This window comes from Lacerta agilis, chromosome 3 (genome assembly GCF_009819535.1).
Source record: "Lacerta agilis isolate rLacAgi1 chromosome 3, rLacAgi1.pri, whole genome shotgun sequence".
NCBI classification, from domain to species: Eukaryota; Metazoa; Chordata; class Lepidosauria; order Squamata; family Lacertidae; genus Lacerta; species Lacerta agilis.
The window spans coordinates 90,698,131-90,721,678 of NC_046314.1; the positions used below are offsets into that span (position 1 = coordinate 90,698,131).

General features: G+C 40.1%; 1 protein-coding gene across 7 annotated transcripts in view; it reads left to right on the forward strand.

Moving 5' to 3' along the window:
* Positions 1-23,076, forward strand: part of EPRS1 (glutamyl-prolyl-tRNA synthetase 1) — a 37,807-nt gene extending 14,731 nt beyond the window's left edge. For 2 of the 7 annotated variants that reach the window (XM_033144754.1, XM_033144755.1), the window contains 21 exons: positions 1,663-1,773; positions 2,478-2,614; positions 3,032-3,239; positions 3,699-3,811; positions 5,088-5,205; positions 5,926-6,309; positions 7,962-8,243; positions 8,710-8,943; positions 10,816-11,084; positions 12,090-12,141; positions 12,617-12,826; positions 13,024-13,096; positions 13,788-13,867; positions 14,724-14,825; positions 15,464-15,619; positions 15,705-15,902; positions 17,471-17,644; positions 18,514-18,674; positions 19,730-19,808; positions 22,078-22,142; positions 22,707-22,857. In XM_033144754.1, coding sequence (XP_033000645.1) covers positions 1,663-1,773; positions 2,478-2,614; positions 3,032-3,239; positions 3,699-3,811; positions 5,088-5,205; positions 5,926-6,309; positions 7,962-8,243; positions 8,710-8,943; positions 10,816-11,084; positions 12,090-12,141; positions 12,617-12,826; positions 13,024-13,096; positions 13,788-13,867; positions 14,724-14,825; positions 15,464-15,619; positions 15,705-15,902; positions 17,471-17,644; positions 18,514-18,674; positions 19,730-19,808; positions 22,078-22,142; positions 22,707-22,857 — 3,357 coding nt within the window. Of the gene's footprint in view, positions 1-1,662; positions 1,774-2,477; positions 2,615-3,031; positions 3,240-3,698; positions 3,812-5,087; positions 5,206-5,925; positions 6,310-7,359; positions 7,591-7,961; positions 8,244-8,709; positions 8,944-10,815; positions 11,085-12,089; positions 12,142-12,616; positions 12,827-13,023; positions 13,097-13,787; positions 13,868-14,723; positions 14,826-15,463; positions 15,620-15,704; positions 15,903-17,470; positions 17,645-18,513; positions 18,675-19,729; positions 19,809-22,077; positions 22,143-22,706 lie in introns of all 7 variants that reach the window. The other 5 variants (XM_033144757.1, XM_033144758.1, XM_033144752.1 and 2 more) reach the window with 4 other exon arrangements.
* Positions 23,077-23,548: the final 472 nt, after the last annotated feature.

Sequence of the window (23,548 nt, forward strand, 5' to 3'; positions counted from 1 at the left end):
TGAGTCAATAGCACTAGAGAAAAGCAAACTCTTAACAATTAGATTTATTCAAGAATACCCAAATAACCTCTGTTTGTTAGTGCAGTCAACAAACTGCTCTGCTTAGCTGTGAGACAGTTAAAGTTTTGCTTTTTTGTGAATACTGATAAGAAAATAATTTATAGCTCTGCACACCTACTAAAAAGTAACACAAGTGTTGCTGATACCTGGATCTAATCCAAAGTCAGGTTATTGAATTTAGACCCCTGGGGTGCCTATATCCAGGGTGTCAACAATTTCCTTGTGTTTCTTATTGATAGGTGGAAATATGAGTGATGTGTGTTTCAAGTACTTCAACTAGTTAGCATCCATATCAGTAGTAGTGTGTACGTTGTTTCACTTCAGGTACGACACCTGGGAAAGCAGAATATAGGATATTTCCTTAGAAGTTGCTGTTTTCACATGTAACCTAAAAATAAATGAATAAATACTGCCCTCAGATTTCTCTCCCAGATAAGCTAGTTTTGTACTTGTGTACATCATTTCTCCATTCCTTTACTAGCCTTAATACCTCCAGCTACTACAAAGTAGCAAGGCCTTGTAAGAGAGACTGAAAACCGATGAAGAAGCGAGTGCAGTAAAAGCAGAAGCAAAAATATCTGGAAGCGGTTCTGTTTTGAGTTGTGAATAGAGTAGAAAACTATTTTGTCAGTAATGCAAGAGAGGAGAAGCTATTGAGTTCATTGCTGTGATGTTGCCTTATTATAGTGATCTAACACTGTTGTTAGGGGCAGTCGGTGGGGTGTGGGGGCATGGAGCCACCTTCCCAACAGCAGGTGTTGCTGCAGCTTGATGCGGAAGTGTGACAATGAGGCCAGTGTTGCTCAGGAGCACCGGTGGGAGTACCAGATTGACTCTGTCGGCACACCCACACTGTCCCAACCTTACCACAGTCATGCCACCCACTTGCTCCCGCACCATCCTAGTAAGCAGTAGTGATACTGCTCTTGGGAGAGCGACTCTATGCCCCCTGCCCTGCCATGTGGCTGCTCCTGGCTTTTGTTGAATAATGGTGATGCCGGAAAACATACTTCACAGAAGAAATTCACAGAAAAAAGTGAAATTATGGAATTGTGTCCTGTGTTCATAATAACTAAGGGTGAAATCTATTGTTCTTTTTAAAAACTGATCCCATGAGTTCAGCATAATTGCACACTAAGGCTTCATTCTTACACACGTTTACTTAGAAATAAGATGCATTGAAACTCAAGTAGTGTTTGCTTTCTAGCATGCATACATTGGCTTATCCTATAAGACCTAAGCCAACAAACAGAGTTACCTGTAATCTACACAGGTATGAGAGTACTAGGATTTTTACTTGCTTTATGCCCAGGACTATAACATTTGTTGCCCTCTAATATGTATGTAAAGTTTTAGATGATTTCTAAACCAGAGGTATCTATTTTTTGTGTGGAAGGCCAGGAAAGTATGTAACTCTTGTGGATTTTGAGTTACTCTTTTCTTATTGACCAAAGATGCAGTAACACAAAGAATACCAGTTAATATTCCTAAATAATGCATACACTTTTTAGTTCACATAACTGATTTTTTTTAAAAAAAATAAAAATCTGTGCTGGGAGTACGGAATAGATGTGATTACTTTTGGTTATTCTTGGCATGTAGGTTATAGATCCCGTGGCACCTCGCTACACTGCTTTGCTGAAGAATGAAGTAGTCACAGTAAATGTTCCTGAAGCTCAAGAAGAGATGAAAGAAGTCGCCAAGCATCCAAAGGTTTGCTAGTTAGTTGTTTTGTTTTAAGAGACACCGTAATGCAGATAGTTAAAACAGAGAACTGGTGTAGTATTTCCAAGTTTGCCTGAAACCATTCTTCCACACTCCCAAAATGTAACAAAGGAAAAGTAAGATTAGTTAGCTCATGGATGGCAGAGCTAATGAAAGAGTAAAATGGGGGTGCAAGGTGACATCATGTGCTCTTTGGCACTCTGCAAAAGTTCTTGGGAGAAATTTGATTTTATTTTAGAGTTGGGATGGACCTCAACTATCTAATGCACCCTGGCACATTCTCAAACCAGGGAGAACAGTATGCCAGCCCTGGAGCTGGGGGACCTATCGGCAGAGGAAGGAAATGGGAAATTGCACCCTCCTTACATCTTTGGCCTTTCTGGCTTGAGCGTAGCAGTTCTGCCTTCCCAGGCAAGTAGGATGGACCAGTCCATAGTTTGAACCATCTCATTGCAATCCAAAGAAGAATTCACATGAATGGCAAACTCTCCTGCAAAGCCCAGCATTTGTATATTCTAGGATGGATTGGTGTGTTATAATCTGTCTAAAGCAAAAACCTGCAGTGCAACCCTAACCATGTCTACTCAGAAGTAAGTTCTATGAGTAAGTGCGGCTTATTGTCAGGCAGGTGTTAGGATTGCAGCCTTAACCAAGCATCTGGGCAAGTTCTTTTCTCTCTCGTTAACATGCAGAATGCTGAGGTTGGCTTGAAGCCTGTATGGTACAGTCCCAAAGTGTTGGTTGAAGGCGCAGACGCAGAGACGTTGACAGAAGGAGAGATGGTTACATTTATTAACTGGGGCAACATAATCGTCACCAAAATACACAAGTAAGTTTCTGAATCTTGGAACAAGCTGGGATGTTGAATTCCATCGTCGAGAATTTTATTGAAGAAAAGTATGTAATGGATGGGGCTGTTAACACTGCAAGCACAGTTCTGTTATCTGTCTCCCCCACCCGATTGCAGCCTTCTGCCCCTCCAGAAGCTGTTATTGGGGGTTCAAGGGATTGTTAGGACATGCTGCAAGGGAGCTGCAACTGCTGGGCAGCAAACAGAAATTGCATAAGTTGAAGTGACATCTCACAATAGATCCAGCCGAGTGTAACTTGACTGTTGAATGTGATGGTAGAGGCTTTAAACTTCTGTATACAAAGCAAGTTAACTGCATGCCACTGATATAACCTAGATATTATACCAGTCATATATTTGCACTATTTAATCACAGTGTGTTCTGCTTCTGTGCAGGAACTCCACTGGGAAAATCACATCCATTGATGCTAAACTAAATTTGGAAAATAAGGACTACAAAAAAACTGCTAAGATCACCTGGTTGGCAGAAACTCCTCGTGCTCCTCCCATCCCTACTGTCTGTGTCAACTATGAGCACTTGATCACCAAACCTGTCCTGGGCAAAGAGGAAGATTTCAAGCAGTATGTCAACAGAAATAGCAAGGTAGCTTGCAAGATGTCAGCTATTTTTATTTTTATTACTATTACATTTTTTTAAAAAAATTCCTCATACTTCAAACTTCAAGGAGCTCAAATATGGTCTCCTCACTCCCTCCCTCTGGACTTTTTTCTACCACAGTAAACCTGCAATTTAGCTTAGGTTGGGTGGTTGTGACTAGCCCTCAAAATCACACAGTAAGCTTTGTGGTAGGGAGAATATTTGAGCTGAAGTCTTCCTAATCAAAATCCAACACTCTAGCCACTATACCATATTGATTGTACGCCTGCTTTTCTTCCTTTTAGATATTGGCTCTCCAAATCTGTTGCCATATTGTAAATTGGGGGTTTTCAGTATTCAGCAAGATGTGGCCTCACCCTTATAATGCCGCTACACTAATTCTTAGCACATGTACTATGTTGTTCATGGGACGCAATGCTGACTTGATTTTTAACATGTTTACAGCAAGAAGAATTGATGTTAGGTGATCCTTGCCTTAAAGATCTGAAAAAAGGAGATATAATACAGATTCAGAGAAGAGGCTTTTATATTTGTGACCAGCCATATGAGCCTATTAGGTGAGCAACTGGAAACTCATTCCTTTTTGTTTATCCACTTGGTATGCTCTGCCATAGAATTAGATAAGCATGTTATGGCCATTGGAGAGTTTCACAGCACAAATTCCCATATTTATACTCTATAATTCCAAATGTTCCTGTTTTGCCAGGAGTCCATGTAGATACAAAATTAGAGGCTTGTGGAATGCATTTTGCTGCACTGAATTTTCACGAGGATTGACATCTCACCACAATAGTTGGACTTTTTTGGTGTTTGCCTTCTGTTCTTCTACACATGTCACTGACACGCATACCAGTTGACAGCCATCAAACCCCTGATATGCCGACACTTCATGGAAAAAACGAGGAAATACATCCTGCTGTCTTCAGGCACCTAGGCCATTACTCTCTGGCATATCATATTGTGCGGAAAGTCACCACTCTTCAGCCTAATCCAGCTCTCAGCACTCATCGCTATGCCGGACTGGATGGAGATGCATGTTTTGGATATGCATCTGGGGGTGCATCCCACTGAAAATAGAGCAGTGCGGAGTGACAGCTGTGCATTTGAATGCAGAGGTTGGCAATCTGCAATGCATTAGTTTCAATAGGATACGCATCTCATCCACATTGTGCCCCAGCCGCTCAACTAAGCATAATTGGGTTGGGGCACAGGAGCATCATTCCGGTTTCCTTGGCAATGGACACATATTTTCTCTTCTTATACTGGCTTTCCATGGCGCTTGGCCCTTTGTGAAATGGTGGATAACTGAAAAAATGCTATAAATAAGAAACCTGTTTTACCAGAGGTTCAAAAACTTTGGGAACACCTCAGATTGGATACTATTTTGCTAGACAGATACCATTAGGAGAGCAGCAAGACTACAAACAGCAAGCAGATATTGATGCTGAAATAAACTACAAGTTTGTCCAGCTTGGGGGTATTACTATTTTTGCAATTTTTATATGTGCATTTATTTTTATACATAATGTTCTTTTGATATGTATAAAATTACAATTAATGTGAAAAGAACTACATAAATCTAAGCAATGCACTGTAGCACACCTTTACCTGGGAGTAAGTCCCACTGAACCATGGGAGGTTTGCCTGGTAAGTATGCATAGGACTAGGTTACATATTCCTTTAACATAGCAGGGAAATTGAACTCACACTTAACACTTTCTCACATTGGAATTTAGATGCTTGTATTTTAGAAGTGTTGTATTCACATTTTCTGTATTATGCCAATCAATGGGAGATACTCATGAAAAAAACCAATTGATGTAATCTTTGTAGCCCCTACAGCTGTAAAGAAGCTCCATGCATTTTGATTTATATCCCTGATGGGCATACAAAAGAAATGCCAACATCTGGATCTAAGGAGAAAACCAAGGCAGAAACAGCAAAGAAAGAGGTAAGGAAGCCTAGTGTATTTTGATTGTTAGTCAGAAGGATGTTTGGGGTGCCTGGCATAACGGTAGAATGGAGGAATCCTGGCTTGACAGCAGCACATATAAAAAAGGATTATAGTCTAGTCATATAAATCATCATCATCATCATCAGAAACTGAACATGAGTCAGCAATCTTACCTGACTGCAAAAAGACTGATGCAGTTTTATGCTGCTTTAATAGAACCATGGTTTCCAAGTCACGAGAAGTAAAACTTCCACTTTATTCTGCGCTCGTCTCACCTCATCTGGAGTACTGTGTCCAGGGCTGACCCCCGCGCTTGAAGAAAGATAAAGACAAATTGGGATGGGTTCAGATGAAGGCAGTGAAAACAGTTAGGCGTTTGGAAAACTACACTGCTATAAAAGTGTTCCAGGTTTTAAACAGCACAGAACTAGTAATCAGACTTGGGTAACACCTATGCTAACCAAAGTTGATTCATTAAAATACACTATTTTAGTTATTTTCAGTTGTATCCCCCTTTGCAAACATTGGATGCTATCCTGTTCTGGGTGGGTGGAGGATAAAAGAGACATTTGTAGTAGCTCTTTGCATATTGAAGTGCCCTGACCAGCTTTGCTGAGGTTCTACTTGAAACGGCAAGTTTTTCACCAGTACTGTTTTAATTCTCTTTCATCCAGTTTGATTCATTGTAAAAACATGCATTTGTTCTTCTTTTCTAAGGCTAGTACTGTGTCGAAAGGACAATCTGCTCCACTTGTGGCTGATGCTTCTCATGCTGCAGCCCCTGCTTCAGCCCAAGACCACTTGGCTCTTTACAGCAAGGTGTCTGCCCAAGGAGATGCAGTTCGTGAATTGAAATCAAAGAAAGCAGCAAAGGAAGAAGTTGATGCTGCCGTGAAACAGCTGCTAGCCTTGAAAGCGGAATACAAGGAGAAGACGGGTCAAGACTACAAGCCTGGGAATCCTCCAGTCGCTGCAGTTCAGGCCCAGCCTTCCAAGTGTGAGGCTGCCACTGCCACCCATCTAGACAGCAAGTCTCTTTATGATAAAGTAGCTGAGCAAGGGGAAGTGGTTCGAAAGCTAAAAGCAGAAAAAGTGCCCAAGGTTAGTGTTTGAAGAATAAGCCTGGATAAGAAGGAATTGAGAAGTGATTGTTGCAACCTTTTATCAGGTGGATGGTAGATCTGGCTTTTCTGTTATTTATAAAAGTAGATAGACAAAGAAGAACTCCCTGGGCAGGACTACCACTAACCTTAAGAGAACCGGAGAATTTGGGGGTGATAAACATAGGTCTGGCAGGAGAGAAAAGAGATTTTTAAAAAAACCATCTACGGTACAAGTGCCGAAAGATAAAAATATTAATTAAAAGTGGTGGTGATTAATTCTGCTCCCCCCCAAAAAAAATTAATGCCCCCAAGATAATGGCCCTCTGGTATCTTTGCTGAACTATGTGAAAGTGAGTATTTCACCAATTTTCTGGACGGGGTGGAGATCAGTGTTGCGCTATGACGAACATTCCGTCTGCACAAGCATTGCAGCTTGCCACACAAGAATGATTCCCCCCTCCCCTGCTCTGGTGTGTTGCACCTTGCGCTTCTGTGGAGATCCTGGGCTGCCCAAACAACAAGACTTCCCTCTCTGCCACACTGATGTGATCCAAAAGAAAGCAGAGCAATACATTTGGCACCAGATTGGCTGCAGGAGTTGCTGAAAGGAGGCATACAAGGCACCATCCATCTGTCTTAGGGACTCCATTCTGGATTTGTGTAGGGTTTACTCCTTAGCCTTTTCTTCTCCCAGACATATCCTGCAAGGCAGAAGAGGTTTAGGAGCAGAGTTTTCCTTCTCCTAGCTGGGCTACCTTCCCAAGTTGATGAATCACATCTTAGTGCATACCTGAATCCATCCCATAGAAAACAAATAAACCTTCAGTTAAGGAGCACTCTGTGCAAAGCAAAACCTTAGCTGTTGGTTACATTCAAATAGCTTCATTAAGTGAAGAGCATATGATGATTTATAGGTTCTAATAAGCCTCTTACTGATTTTTTCTTTTTGTCAACTTGATCATGTGAATCCTAACTATCATATCTACTTTGCTACATGCTTTTCTGTCTTTTACTCTCTTTTTAACTGTTCTTTCGCTTCCTGTTGTAGGATCAGATAGAAGCTGCTGTGAAAGTGCTTTTAGCTTTGAAAGCAGAATATAAGCAAAAGACAGGCCAGGAATACAAACCTGGAAACCCAGCAAAGAGTTTGCTTCCTAGTTCAGCTCCTTCTCTTCCTCCTTCCATGCCCCTCTGTCCAGTAGTCAGCAAAGCTCTTTACAGCAAAGTGGCAGAACAAGGCGAAGTGGTTCGTAGACTAAAGTCGGAGAAAGCAGCAAAGGTATAATGGCCATGAAAGCAGAAAGAGTGCTGAACATTATATTTTTAAGATGCACTATTAGGTCCTTGAACAATTCACAAAATTAAAAAAAATATGTATTCTATTTTTTCAGTATTTTTACTTTTGCAAAGTATTAAGCAATAATCATATTTGGTTTCTCTCCATTTTCTCTTATTGCATGCAAGACAGATGATTATTTTGTCCAAGTAGAACAAAACTTTGATATCAGTACTAACAGTTAAATTTATTTGTAGATTGATCATTTTATCATTTGCACTAGCTCACTTAATTTTTAGTTTCATATTGGAAAATTTTGCATTAAACTTCTCCATTCTTACTGATACATTTCTTATATTATCTCTCTGCTTCAGGATCAGATAGATGCTGCTGTGAAAGTGCTTCTTGCTCTAAAAGCAGAATATAAGCAAAAGACAGGCCAAGATTATAAACCTGGACATCCACCTGCAGTTCCTCTTTCCTCCTCCTGCTCCTCCTCTTCTTCCTCCTCCCTGTCCTCTTGTGCCTCTGATCCTGCTCCTCTGTCCTGCAATGGTTTGACATCTTCTAGCCCAGTAGACAGAAATGTTCTGTACAATAAAGTAGTTGAACAAGGCGAGTTGGTACGGAGACTCAAAGCCGAAAAGGTGTCCAAGGTAGAATAGCAGTTTTATTATGCATGTGGTTTCAAATCTGTGTTTTTTTCTCTGTTTGTCAGCTGTGCATAATACTGATTTTGGCAGAAGTTTTTTCAAGGGACTTTGTTTGGGATCAGGAAGTCAATGCTGTATATTGTGCTGTTGTTCCACTCATGCAACACACTTTTGTTTGTGCAACAGTGCAGCCCCTGTACACCCTCAAAATCAGTTCCAGAGGGTTGGAAGATCCTCTGCAGCAGATTTTGGGGGCAAATGGGACTAGGAGAGGAAGGTGAAAATTTTGCTGCCTAGCATTGGATGCAACCCTCAGTAACTGCTGATACTTTTCCTCCATAAAATCTATTGCAAATCCATGTAGTGTTGTTAACATATCCTTGCATATGCAGGCAGGAAATTAGAGGTCTATACATACATAACTCTTGGAATTGTGACATGAATGCTCTCCCAATAATGATCCCCATAGGATAAAGTGGATGAAGCTGTAAAACTCCTTCTTTCCCTGAAAGCGGAATATAAAGAAAAGACTGGTCAGGATTATAAGCCAGGACAATTACCGGCACCTCAGGCACATGCCTTAAACCAGCCGGCAAGCACAGAAACCAGTGGCCCTGACTCTGCAGAAGCAAAAGCTCTCTTTAACAAGGTTGCTCTCCAAGGAGAAGAGGTCCGGAAATTGAAAGCGGAGAAGGCAGAAAAGGTAATACTGTTTATTAACAGTTTAACGGGTTTGAGTGGATCCTGGGATACACATCACATTTCATTTAACTTAAAATTCATGCTAATATCCTGACCTGTAATTGCAAGATGGTCTCTTTGTTGTGATATTATTACAAACCGAGCTGCAAGAAGCGAGGTCACTTGACTATGAGTCATGTTTGCATCCTGTGGGAAAGCCACTGGTCATACTAGCCTTCCCACACATGTGATGTTTTTGTAATGTACTGTTGTATTCTTACTTTCTGTTCTGGCTCGGAGATGCTGGACGTATTACAGAGCTCTGAATTCATGAGCTGGCTACGCAGATACATACTCTGCACTTTATCTACAATAAAGTAGGTTTTAGCCTTAAAGGCTCGTGTGTGTTGTTCTTCAAGCTGGGGAACAATCACATATTATTAATGTGCCCTGGACTCGAGTAGCCAGGAGTGCACAGAGGCTTCGTTCCGCCCTGGGGGTCAGTCTCACAACTTGCCCCCGCGGGAAGTCTCATAACACTCTTTTCAGTGTCAAGTATCCTGCAGGTATGCATCTGCTGAAATTGCTGGAATTTCGCAGCATTTGTAAAAAGTAAAAGCATCTTTCCTCTCTTAATTCTCCTTTCACTCTGAAGGGTATCGCGAGCATTTATTGCCACCTTGTGGCCAAAGGCAGGAAAAGGAGTTTGAGGGAAGTAGACCCTCCAGTTTTCTTTTCCTGCCTTTTATTGAAGTGCTGGCCTTTACTTCAGCTCCTGACTCAACATTTGCCCTCTATTTTCAGCCCCCTGGTGATCTTTCTATGCAATCCACAAATGTCCTAGACTTAAATATATATCTCCTAAGACTGTTGCAAGATGAGGCTAACTGTGTATGTTGATGTAATTGTTCTGCTTTGCATAATGATGGGGACCTTATGCCTCTTAATATCACTTGCTGGATTCCTAATTGAGGAAGGAGCCTGCTTGTGGGCTTCGCAGGTGTGTCTGATTGGCCACTGTGAGAAAGGAATGCTAGACTACATAGGCCTTTCATAGGTTCTTAGTTTCAGTCTTACTTCATCATTATATTACTATTTGCACAGTAAATGTCCACAGCATTGGCCCATGTTCACTCAGAGAGCTTCATGGCTAAGCAGGGATTTGGACCCTGGTCTCCCAGGGTTCAGCACTAACCATTATGCCTGGCTGCCTGGCTGCCCCCTCCCTCTGGTTTGCCTAATATGAAATCAGACCAGTGGTCCATTAGACTGGTATTGTCTACTCAAGCTGTCAGCAGCTCTCCAAAATGCTGGGCAAACCTCTACCAGTGATCCTGTTTCCTGATAATGATGTGCACCGAGTGTGAAACTTTCTGTAAATTATATTCCATTCTACCGAGTTACAAGTCCTAACAAGGAATAGTACATATATTTTGTCTGCAGAATGTGAGGATTCCACTTGCAGAACTCTTCGGGGGTTGCTTTTATGTTGATTATAGCCTCTCGTCAGATATCTCAAAGCATTGGGGTAGTTTTAGTTCTAACACCAAACAATGGTGCTTCTACCTCTCTCATAAAATCTCCTTGATTAGTAATTGACTGTGGTTTTCCCCCAAACTGCACTTTGCTGTGACGCCGAAAGAAGAAAAACATAGTTGGTTCAAACTTTGCAAACCAGGATTGAAAACTTGCTTTCCAATCTTATTTTGCTGGTTCAGATATGGCAGCTAATCACGGCTTGCAGAAGTTTCATTGAATTTCTCCCTTTCAGTGTGCATTCTGTGCTTTCCCCAGTACGTATAATTAATGTACCTTGCCTATTCTATGCAGCTAACTATTACTTCATTTCATTTTTTGTTCCCCGTGTTTCCATGGGAATGGTGTCCTCCCCAAGGATAAGATTGATGCTGCAGTGCAAGAGCTGCTTCAGTTGAAGGCGCAGTACAAGACACTGGCGGGAACAGACTATAAACCAGTCTCTGCAACTGGAGCAGAAGACAAAGACAAGAGGAAGAAAGAGAAAGAGAACAAATCCGAGAAGCAAAATAAGCAACAGAAGCAGAATGAGGGCCAAAAGAAAGAATCACAGAAAGACCAAAGTGGTGGCAGCAACTTATCCTCAAATGGACCAGGAGATGGTCAGGGACCTAAGAAACAAACCAGGTGGAATTTCTACTTAAAATATAGTCTGGGCTGCAGGGTAAAGGAAATAATGTAGTGTTAAAATTGGTATTGTGCTATAAGGGAGATAATGAAGGCACAAAAACAAAAACAAAAACCCCAACTATATACTGGGTTATTTTTATGTTAAAACGTTATAAATCATTTTCTGTTCTTTTGTTGGGCTTGGATCCCTTCTAACTATTGCAACATCACTACCAACTTGTTTGCTAGGTTTTGGGTAGAATACACAAAATAGACAGTCCTTGTCTAGACGGCCTACAGCAAAAGCCAAGGAAGAGGAGCTAATATGGACGTAATAAAGTTGGTAGCAGAAGTATCTTTGGGGTTGTGGTAGTCCATGGGAGAGAGTCTTTGAGTAAAACTGTGGCTTGCAGGAATCGTATATAGGAAGCTGGCCTGGCAAAAGCATGGAGATGGTTTCAGGCGAAAGAAATAGCAAATGTGAAAGGGGGAAGGGATTTTTCTTTTTATAAGTATGTATTTTTCCTGACACCATGAGAGCAAGAAGAGAACTACCCAGTTGCGGAGCATGAGGTAGGGCACCACACCTGCCCTGTCCTAGTGGCTGCTTGCTGGGATCAAGTGAGGGCAGGGTAGCACTAGATTGGCACCATCAGTTCAGTACTCCTGTACCCCATCTGGGTCCCACTGAGCAGCAGCGTCACATCTCAGAGGGTGGCACAGTGGTGCTCCAGTCCTCCTCACCATGACTGGAGCTACCAGAACACTCGCTGGGGTTTCCCCCCTTCACATTTAATATGCTCTTTTCCCACTAATTGTAGTGTTAATTGAGGGAGCATGTCAGCTTGAAGGCTTGCCATTATATAATAAATTTGCCTGTTATGCAAAAGTATTTAAATTCATGTCTGGATAGTTTAAACAGTTTTTTGAAATAAAGCAAAATATTTAAAGTGGACTGTTAATTAATTATGGCGGTTGTTTTTGAGGCTAAGATTATGCCTCTATCTTTCTAATATACTACAGGTTGGGGCTAGAGGCTAAGAAGGAAGAGAATCTATCTGACTGGTATTCTCAGGCAAGTATATCTCAAGTTTTACCTGGGAGTCCTCTTTCACAGTCTTCAAAATATTACCGGTATACGCTTAAGATCAGTTTTTGGAGCTAAACCGCAATCAAGAACGAACCTTGGTTGCAGCTCCTTGTTTGTCTAAAGCGGTTGCTTGGCATCAGATTTAATGCTAAACCAAACCATGGCTCAGTCCCAGCCTGTGCAGCAGCCACAGGAAAAGGGCTGAGATCCATATATTTGCTTATTTGCTCTAAGTCTAAGCAATGTCTTGCCTTAGTGTTACATGCAAACTGGCGTCTACATAGGTGCATTTGGATATTTATGGTTCTAAAAAAAGATAAACACCTTTTGTAAATGAATGTTGAGTGCTTATTTCCATTGAAGGTAATGTGTTTAATTTTATTTCTATTTGATGCTTTTAAAACTTGCTGCCCACAACACGATTTTCGTGACACTGAAACATTGCTATTTCCTTTAAAAGGTGATCACAAAATCAGAGATGATTGAATACTACGATGTGAGTGGCTGTTACATTCTCCGTCCCTGGGCTTTTTCCATCTGGGAAAGCATCAAAGAGTTTTTTGATGGTGAAATCAAGAAACTTGGAGTGGAAAACTGCTACTTTCCAATGTTCGTATCCCAGGCTGCGTTGGAAAAGGAGAAGACACACATTGCTGATTTTGCCCCGGAGGTAATCTTATATCACATTATTAATAATAATGTATGGAATTTAAGTTTACAATTATGAGCTTCAATTGATAAACGGAATTCACATGTGTCACAATAATATTTTTTAAACGAAATTTTACCCACCGAATTATTAAGAATGACATGAAATGTATTTATAAAAAGTAGTATTTTCTAAACTTTTACATTCATTGATTTCAGGTTGCCTGGGTTACAAGATCTGGCAAAACAGAGCTGGCTGAACCAATAGCTGTACGTCCTACTAGTGAAACAGGTACAGTCTTACAGATTTAAAATAAAATCCTACAGCTAAATAGTCCCTCTTTCCTATAAATTAGTGATGTTGGCTTTTGATGTAGTAACTGAAGTTCGTCTACTCATGAATGAAAGGTAGAGTAGGGGAGAAATCAAGTGTTTTGTTATCAAGTAGTGTGGTGTAGTGGTTAGAGCTGTAGCCATGAAGCTCACCGAGCAACCTTGGGCCAAGTCACTCACTCTTAGCCTAACCTACCTCACAGGGTTGTAGTGAGTGAGGATTTCTGTGCACGTCACCTTGTGCTCCTTCAAGGAAAGTTGGGATATAAATGCAATGAATAAAATGCAATAAATAAAATAAGGGAGAAACAAGATGAACAACATGTTCTCATGTATTTAAATTTTAAATATAAAGGATTAACCTAACACTTAGGGTAATATCCAGCAACATGCCAGCAGATAGGATGGGATTTCCCTTTCCTCTCCTTTCTCCCCAATCTGCAAACTGGGGGGCTCTAGGGGGAAGATAGGAAGGACAAGTCTCATTGCACCAGTGGAAGCGCAAATAGGCTGACATCATTGGATGTCACCCTTAGTCCACACAGGTATTATTATGCAAGGGAATAAAAACTCTTACAAATCAGGTTTTCAAAACTAATAGTTAACATAGTAGCTACGTGCTTTCTGAAAATAATTCTCCTTTTTTGCAGTAATGTATCCTGCCTATGCAAAGTGGGTTCAATCACACAGGGATCTCCCCATCAAACTTAATCAGTGGTGCAATGTTGTGGTAAGTGCAGGGTATACCGGATATTTGCTGTGCTTTACCCGATATGCTCATTCTTAATGAATTAATCAATCAGTAATCTCCACTACCCGCTTTTTAAATTAAGTTGTGGGTTGTTAGAATGTATAGTCTTTGTGGGGAGAAATCGCCCTATTTTTTCACCTGGCACTTCTTGTGTTGAGGGATTTGATTCATATCTTATGCTCTGAATATTTTTTCATTGCTGCTTTCCACATCCTAACAAACACCATGTTGAATGAAAAAAAAAGTGGTATGTAGTGCATACATTTTGGGAATCTCTACAGGCCTAATCTACGACAGCCGTTGCAATATATCTGGATTTGTGATCATGCCAAATTATCCTTGTCTACTGGTATTTACAATCTTTATAGAAATAATAGAAATCAGCATATGAGAATATAGCATTTTTAAATTGAAAACAAATGGCAGTTAAAATAATCTCTGGTTCCTTTTGTGTGAATAGTAGGTTTCTTAACAATATGTAAAATCTAGGTAGCACTTGCAGAAGCCAGCACAAGAATTCTCTCTAGGTTCATTGGGACCCCACCCTGCACAAGCTCCATGCCGTCCCCAAATCTAATCTGGAGGGTTTGGGAAACCCCAGAACAAATTTAGGGGGAGGAGAGGGATTGAAAGTTTCTTGTACTGATGGAGCCTTAGCCTTTGCGTTTCGTTAATTGCAATTCATTATGCCTTTGAATTCATATAGTATAATGCATCATTGAAAAATAGAACTTTGAGCAATGCTAAATAATACATTAAAAATAAGCTCATTAATGAAGATAACTTTCACTTTTCATGACACTCTGTTTTTTGTTTGGTTTGTTTTGTATTGCAGCGCTGGGAGTTCAAACATCCACAGCCTTTCTTGCGTACTCGTGAATTCCTGTGGCAGGAGGGACACACAGCATTTGCAACTTACGAAGAGGCAGCAGAAGAGGTACGGTGCACAGATTAAGTTAAACGAACTTCATTCTTCACCATCCAGCAACTTGAAGGAAAATTTGGAAATTGTTGCATAAGTGGGAGTCCACTTCGTATTTCAGCATAATTGAGGGAAAACAGTGAAGCTTCTTTTCTTCAGTATGTTCAAAAAGGCTAATAACACAAAGAGGTTATATGCAAAGTAGATGCAGTGTTAAATCGTGTTGGACATTGTTTTCTCATGGTGTGATATACAAGAATTAATTTGAATCTCATTGGCTTGTTGTTGTCGTCACTCAAACAATGTACATGTTTCAAAATTGGGTGTCATTAACTATGTGAACCCCCAGACAAGAAATGAAATAACACAATTAGTGAACCAGCATAGTTACAAACGACAGATAATTTCATGTCCGAGAATCACTATCTGTTGTTGGATAGGATTCAGAGGTTATTGCTAGAGCTTTAAACTGTAAGCGCTAACTTTTTATTTGATCGCTGCCATAAATTATTAGGGTTTTAGAAGGCCATTGATATTTATACTTGGCTTTCCTATGATTCTACCATATGGTTAAGTAATATTTTTTGGCATATACAAGACCTTAGAAAGCTTATTATAAACTTCTACAAACTGTTTTTTATTACTTGTCTCAGGTATTACAGATCCTTGATCTTTATGCTCGTGTGTATGAAGAACTTCTGGCAATTCCTGTTGTGAAAGGAAGAAAGACAGAAAAGGAGAAGTTTGCAGGTGGAGATTATACAACTACCATTGAGGCATTTATATCCGCCAGTGGGCGAGGCATCCAGGTATGTTCTGATAAAAACAGTTTATATACTTCATTAATATGTAGGAAGATGTTACCTGAATTTTGTTTATTGTTGCCTTTTTTAGGGAGCAACTTCTCATCACTTGGGACAGAATTTTTCAAAGATGTTTGAGATTGTCTTTGAAGATCCCAGGATACCAGGAGAGAAACAATTTGCTTATCAGAACTCTTGGGGTATCACAACTCGGACCATTGGCGTAATGACCATGATTCATGGAGATAACATGGGTCTAGTACTACCTCCCAGGGTCGCTTCTGTTCAGGTGAGCAAAATCACATTGATACAAACCTTTTGCTACTGCCAATTCACATCTCTTTTCCCTCCTATTTTTTAGAATGGTGTGTTGGGGGCGTTGAATCCGGACTAAGATAGTTACACTTAGATTCCATTAAAATTAGTTTAATGGAAACTTAACTGTAAGTCATGACTAACTTGCCCCATAGATTTCCGTAGGACCTAAGCACAACTGACTTAGTCTGGATCCAAGTCACTGAGTTGACGCGCAAATAATCTTAATGCTTGTGCAGCTGCTGATGTCCTCTGACTGTAGAGAAGAGGACGGGGAATTGTTGCAGCAGCCTGCTTCTGTCCACTTGGTGGCAACCAGAAAGAGGGCATTCTTACTGCATTATGAAACAGCCTCTCCGAGAGATCTGGCAGACACCTTCACTTAGGTGTTTTCACCCTCAATCGACAACATTTTTTTGCTCCAACACACATTTACTGGCCCTTAATTCTGAAGGACTGAGCCATATGAAGCTGCCTGGGTTATATATATAACATGGTGGAATGTACATGAAAATATCTGAAGAAATAGAATTGTTTGATCTACATTCAATAATAAGAGAGGTAGATGCATGGGGATTTGACAGGAAGTCTGATTTGTGAAATTAAAGTTTTGTTAAGTTTGTTATGTATACGTAGGTAAGAGAGTCTAGGCATATATAGGTATGTATAAGTAAGTGAATGTATGGACTATCTAATTATATGCCTGGCTGAACTTTTTTTTCTTTTTTTCTTTTTCATTCTTTTTTTTTAATCTTTAGTTTTCTCTTAAGATATAAACAATAAGACACAGATACGACTATGTGGGATGTTAAATTTTATCCAGTAATATTATATAATAATAGTTGTAATACTTTGCTACCTTTTTTTCTATTTCTTTGTTAAACAAAATGAATTAATAAAAATTAAATTACAAAAAAAGAAGCTGCCTGGGTTCTGACATCATCAGGGGAGGCACTTCTCTGAGTCACAGGGACATTTGGTGGGCATTTTGGAGAGGACCTTCTCAGTGGCTGCTCCCAGGCCTTGGAACTCTCTTTCTGGAGGCTATGCTTGCTCTCTCCTTGTCCTTCCATCAGCATCTGAAAACTTTCTTTGGGAACTGACTGCTTTTAAGGAAAGGTATCCTAATGGTATGCTGTACTGTTTTCCCTATCTGCGTTTTAATAGATGTGTTTTAGTTCCATAGGTAGTTTAATTACTTTTTAACAGCAGCCTTTTATATGTTTTAATCTGTGTGTGTTTTATCTGTGTTTATTTTAATTTTTGTGAGCCGCCTTGAGTCCTAGTTCTGGGAAACAAATCAATTAGTACATAAATACATGAATGAAAAATTCTGCTGTGAGTGCTTGGTCACCATTTTAGTGTACATTTATAAAAATTTAATGCAGTTGATTTTATTGTGGCACTGCTTCAATAGTCCTTTTGCTTCAAAACTGATGGTTTTAAGAGCAGTCTACAAGTTTAGGGCCTATATGTTGTAATTCTTGCAAACATAATTTTTGTTAATGCTCCTAACTCAATAATCATTGCATCACCACTCAGGTTGTGATTATTCCCTGTGGAATCACCAATTCACTTTCGGAAGAAGACAAGGAGGCCCTGATGGCAAAATGTGCTGAATACCGTAAGCAGCTATTCAGTGCCAATATCCGTGCACGTGTTGACTTGAGAGAGAACTATTCACCTGGATGGAAATTCAATCACTGGGAGCTTAAGGTAAATGTTGTTCAGTTCTGTTCTCCTTTGATGGATTCCTCATTGCCAGTCTTTCCTTGGATGCATCATTCAGTAGCATATGCAGAAGGAAAATGGGAGTTATCAATATATTAGCGACAATAGACCCTCCTTCTTATGAACTTTCCCCTAAGTACACATCATCTGTTCTTTATTTTCCAATTCTGATGAGCTCATCTACTTCAAGAGTGCCTGTGTAATAAATTATCCAGCCTCTTAGTATTCACTCGCTCACATTGTCTTACTTCTAGGCTGGGAAAGAGTAATAGCTAGAGTTTTTGCAGTGTAAACTAAACTTTGAGGATGTCATCTTATTGGAGACATGTTATTAATACTGACCTGGTTTGCATGTCACTTGAAACCATAAACTGTGCTGCTAGGATCTGAAACTTGGTTTGGCTTAGCTTTGCATCCAAACCTAGAGTCAGTTTTGTTTTCCTTGAAGCAAAGCATGAGCTGTCTGGAAGGTTTGTTCTTGGCTTTCTACTTGTAGTTTGGGGAAAACAAACAACATGAACCTGGATGTAAAGCTAAGCTGCAACGTAGCTTGGCTGTTAGCAGTGCAACAGGAGCAGAAGAGGAATAAAGCACCTGTAATAGCTTCAGTGGGTGCCTTCACCTTTAAACCATAGTTTAAAGATTTGGTTTAAAGTGACACATTTGTTTTATATTATTCTGGAGTGTGGAATAATTTGCATTTTTGCCAGGTGTAAGTCTGGGTTTATTGACTATAACCCGGGGTAGCTCCTTCCCTGAAATAGTTTTGTGTTCCACTTAAGCAAGGTAGACAGATGTAAAGAAGTGTATAAAATGCTCTGTTCATGGCCTCCACTCCCCCCCCCTTTTTTTAGGGTGTTCCAGTCAGGCTTGAAGTGGGTCCACGAGATATGAAAAATCATCAGTTTGTAGCTGTTAGACGAGACACAGGAGAGAAGCTGACTTTTGCTGAAAAAGAAGCGGTGGACCAGCTGAGATGTGTTCTGGACAAAATCCAGACTAACCTTTTTGACAGGTTAAGTTTGGGGAAGGCTGTCTTCTAACTGACACATTTGCTTCTTATACTATGTGTTTCATTCATCCGTCTGTCGTTTCATGGGTTTCCAAAGGAATGAGGAAGTGAACTGAGGATCAGGGCACAACTAGAATTAACGTTCACTTACCCACCCTGCCTGGATTGTACTGAATGCATGGCAAACTGAGCTATCTGAATCACCCTCACCAATGATCTCAAAGTTTCCCAATAGGTTGAGCTGGTGGGGTGGGGAATGGTTAAGTGAATCCCCCAAATGGGAGCAACGAAGAGAACAACAACAACAACAACAGACTAGAAAGCAGGAGGGGGTAAAATGCAGCTCCTCCCTTCTGTGACTCTAGAACTGATTATTTGTCCATCTTCAAGTCACACCCCCCCCCCAAAGAAACTTTCGGATTGCTTTGCCTGACCAGCTAGGCAAAAAAGGTCATCTGTATAGAAGTTACAGTCCTTTCTATTGGCTAATGCTGACTTTTCTCACAAAAAAACTCATGCCATCTAAACTGAATACTAGCCCTTGTACTTTCAGTTTGTTGTTCCACCAGTTTTCATGGCCTAACACCCAGAGAAGGCATACACTATATTAATGGAATCAAGCTTCTCTTAGAAGTGGATTCTAGTCCCAAATGCTTGTACTGCACTAAGGTATCACAGGAATTATTTGTATCCAAAGAGCTAATTTAGGTCTGCATAAGGACTTCAGTGTGCCTTGTTAATCTAACATAGTCACAAATTCCCCTCATTTTCAAAAGAGGTATGGTGTGCATTGAAGGTTTGATGCACAGACACCCAAAGTCATCTTGGGCACACAGAATGTGTTGCACTGTACTTTGGCCTATTGCACTTTTATATCCCACCTTTGACTGCAGCTAAGCATGTTCCTAACCACCATTTGGGCTGCTGTGTGGACAAAAACTGGAATGTAATTAGTGGGATGTAATTCAGATACATTCTAAAGATCTGTCTCTGTGGTTAAAGAGTTTTTTTTACAATTAGTAAAAGCTTATATTGACTGAATTTCTACTCTTTCTCAGAGCTTCTAAAGACCTAAAGAATCATATGGTGGTGGCCAATACAATGGAAGAGTTTCAGACTGCACTTGATTCAGGAAAGGTAAGAAATCTGCAGCATGATCAAGACTGGAATCCAGTGTATATTTACAGCCTTAATGAACACTGTGTGGCTGTCTTTCAAGGAAACATTCGTACGAATAGGCTGCAAGTTTTGTTTTTGCAAGTGAAGGCACAATTGAGCAACACAAATTTATTCAGGGATTGCAGGGTTAGCAGTTTGTACTGGCCTAAAACATGTGAGAGTTTCTTAGGAGTCTGAAAGAATAATTGCAGCCTCAAAAAACGCCAAATGTTAAATCGATATCACATTCTTTGGGAATAATGCTTGCAATTTTATGACATGTAGTAGAGCCTGTAGTTCTTCAAAAGCTTTAATCTCTTGGCTCATTTAATTGCAGCTGCCACTGCAGAACCTTTTCCTTTGTGGTCAGCTCTCATAACCCGTTCATTCTCCATCAAGGCTATGGGACATCTATATATGTCCATTGCAGTGCAGTATGTGAAAAGGATGCCTCTCCACATCTTTAAAAACATTAGTAAAGGTGGAAGGCTGTCTTCTCTGTGACACTTATTCTGCTGTGCTGCTTTTTCTGCAGAAAATAGCCATGCCATCTCTAAGAAATAGTATCAAGTTGAATTCTAGATCAGATACTGCAATCAATTCATTGCAAATAACCGTAAAATAATTAGTGGACAATATAACTAGTATTGTCAGTTCAAAGAACGCATTGCTTGCGTCAAAGAACTCTTTCTATCTGATTTAAATAGAGGTCAACAAGTACATGCAGAAACGTTGGATGACAAGAGGTTATTGGAATTGATATGAAGGTGCAATGAAGCGCCTTTAATTGCAGCAAAGTATTTTAGATTGCCACAAGAGTGTTTTGTGCTCTGGCTACTGGTTTTACATTAGAGTTTGATTCGTGTGAATTATTCTCAAATAGCTTTGACCCATTTTTAATAACATTTATTAAAGATAAGTCATTATCCAACATGCCTTCTTCAAAACAAGCAGCTGGCTTATGTTGTGGAATTTATTTAAACAGATACAACTTATGCATCCTGCTGCTGTTTGTCATAAACTAAATTAGGTTTTAGGACGTGGCATTTTCCATCCTGTTTTTTTTTCTTCCACGGGTCAGGAGTGCCATTGAGTCCAGTGCCATTGAGTCCAAGTTGAAGGCCTTTATGTGATCTGGTGCTGCTGCTGTTTGCATTGTAGCATACTTGAGAGGAACAAAATCCTGCAAACAATACACATTTCATATTCATGTTTCTTAGAAGGATAGTAGGCTCCCTTAATGTGTGCTTCAAGTTTGAATCAATTTCTTTTCTAAAAGTTGGAGTCAGAATGAAGTTTAATCACTCAAATGATGCTGAATTATGAGAAATTATTAACTTTCCTACGTGCTGTATGTGCTATCTCCTGAAGCCGGGCTTAGTTTATGTTAAATTTCAAATGTAGCAAATGCCTGTAAAGCCTTTATGGGTTGGAAAACAAACAACACAGAAGACATCTTTATTGAAAAGCGAACACGTCACTTGAAGTTCAATAACTCATAATGGTTACTCCTTTGGTTCTGCAGACCAGGGCATGTCATTCAGTTCAACATGCCAGTCCAATAACCTCTTGGGAGTGTGAGCTCCCTACACATGCACCTCTCTCCCTTTGAGATGAGCACTTCTGTGTGCATTATTGCAACATACCTTTGCTTCTGGATCTAGGAGAGTGTTTCTGAAATTCTGGCAAAATACATGAAAGCTAAAATATTCAATTAATGGCGTTTGGAGAGAAAACATGGCATTCAGATTTTCACTTCAAGGAAATACGTTAGGGACTGGTTTTTCTATGAATTGTTTGCAGAATAGGTTCTTATGACATTGTCCTTCCTTACATCGTCTGTCTTTAAGTGGTGTTTTACTCAGTTGCACCACTAAGGGGCGACTTTCTATCTTCATTTGTAGGTGTTTTTTAAAAGTCCAGTCAGATTGTGCTAACATTCACCTTCAAGAAGCTCTCTAATGGGGCCAGTGTGTTGAATGTACACACAAATCTTAGGCCAGAGGGGCAGGGGAGTGAAATTTTATTTGTAGGGAAATATAAAGATCATAACACTTTCAAATCCTATCGTCAGACTGACTTCTCTCAAGGCAGCTAAAACAAATAAACATTATACTACTTTATATTAGACTCATTTAAGCTATTCTCCCTTGCATATTGGAACAGACAAGTTTTATTCAATATATAAGACATCAATTAAGATTAATTATATAACCTCAACAATGTGTATTTTCCTTTCTGACTTCAGATAGTGCAGATTCCTTTCTGTGGTGAAATAGATTGTGAGGACTGGATCAAAAAGACAACTGCCAGGTAAATAAATGTTTGTGTATAGACATAACTATAAAAATACATAAGTACCAATTGAGATGCACACTTGCTCTGAGTTCTTTCAAATCTGAACATTAAGACAAAAATAGGAATTGGTCCTTGTAGTAGATGTTATGGGGCCCATGCTAAAGAATCAGCTAACCAAGAAGTGTAATTTTTCTAAAAGGGAAAACACCTTTGTTCTAGACATGTTGGAGGAACAGTTTACAGTGGAAGACCATGATCTGTATTAGGTGCCAAGACACCCTTTAGTTCATGGTTCACTGGAAGCCCTGCGGCATCCCTACTAATTGTGGGACAATAGACTGTCCCTCGTTTTTGTTAGCGCTCAGCCTTTTGTCTTTGTAAAGCTCTCTTGCCAATCTATGTATCTACCTTAACTTTACTCTTTGTGCAGCATTAATTCCTTTGGTTCAAGAGTATTTTGATTTCTGCATATCAGGCTCACATTAGGTCATATGTGATACCTTTGGTTAGTGCACAATTGTGGGGCATTGCCATTTAGCTTAGTTTTGGGCATTAAAGGAAATCTGCTTTCCATTTCAGAGATCAAGACCTTGAGCCTGGTGCTCCATCCATGGGAGCAAAAAGTCTCTGCATCCCCTTCAAGCCGCTGTGTAAGCTGGAGAACGGAGCAAAATGTGTCTGTGGCAAGAACCTTGCCAAGTTCTACACCCTCTTTGGCCGTAGTTACTAAACTGCTAGTTTGAAACACCATTTTCTTTATCTTTCAAGCCCTCAACTTTTTTGAAGTAAAGACTGGAATCTTCCCAGATCCTATCACGTTTTTGTTACTTTTTAAAACAGCTGCAAATAAAGCCATACAGAGTCAAAGAGCCCCTTCAGTCAGACTAGCAGTGATGCACAGACTTTTCTGTATACAACATCTCTAATAATAAATACATATTGTCAGCTACCACTTGGCTTCTTTTTTGCTTGTGGGATAAAATGGTTTGTGTGGTGGGTAATGCCGTATGCAAAGGTTGGATGAATTCATATTAATACTGTAGTGTTCAACATTCTTGAATGAGCTGCAACACTTCATTCCATGAGTGGAAGATACTGTCTGCCTACAGAGTGCTGAGTTTAAAGTTTTACAATTGTGTATTAGAAGATTAGAAAACCAATTGTTAGAATAACTTAAAAGTGTACAGCATAGTGCCCTCTGGACTACAACTCCCATGAGCCCCTGCCTATATGACCAATGGTCAGGGATGATGGGATTTGTAATCCAGCATCTGGAGAGTACCACATTAGTGTACATCAGGCATAGGCAAACTTGGCCCTCCAGATGTTTTGGGACTACAACTCCCATCATCCCTGACCACTTGTTCCGTTAGCTAGGGATGATGGGAGTTGTAGTCCCAAAACATCTGGAGGCCGAGTTT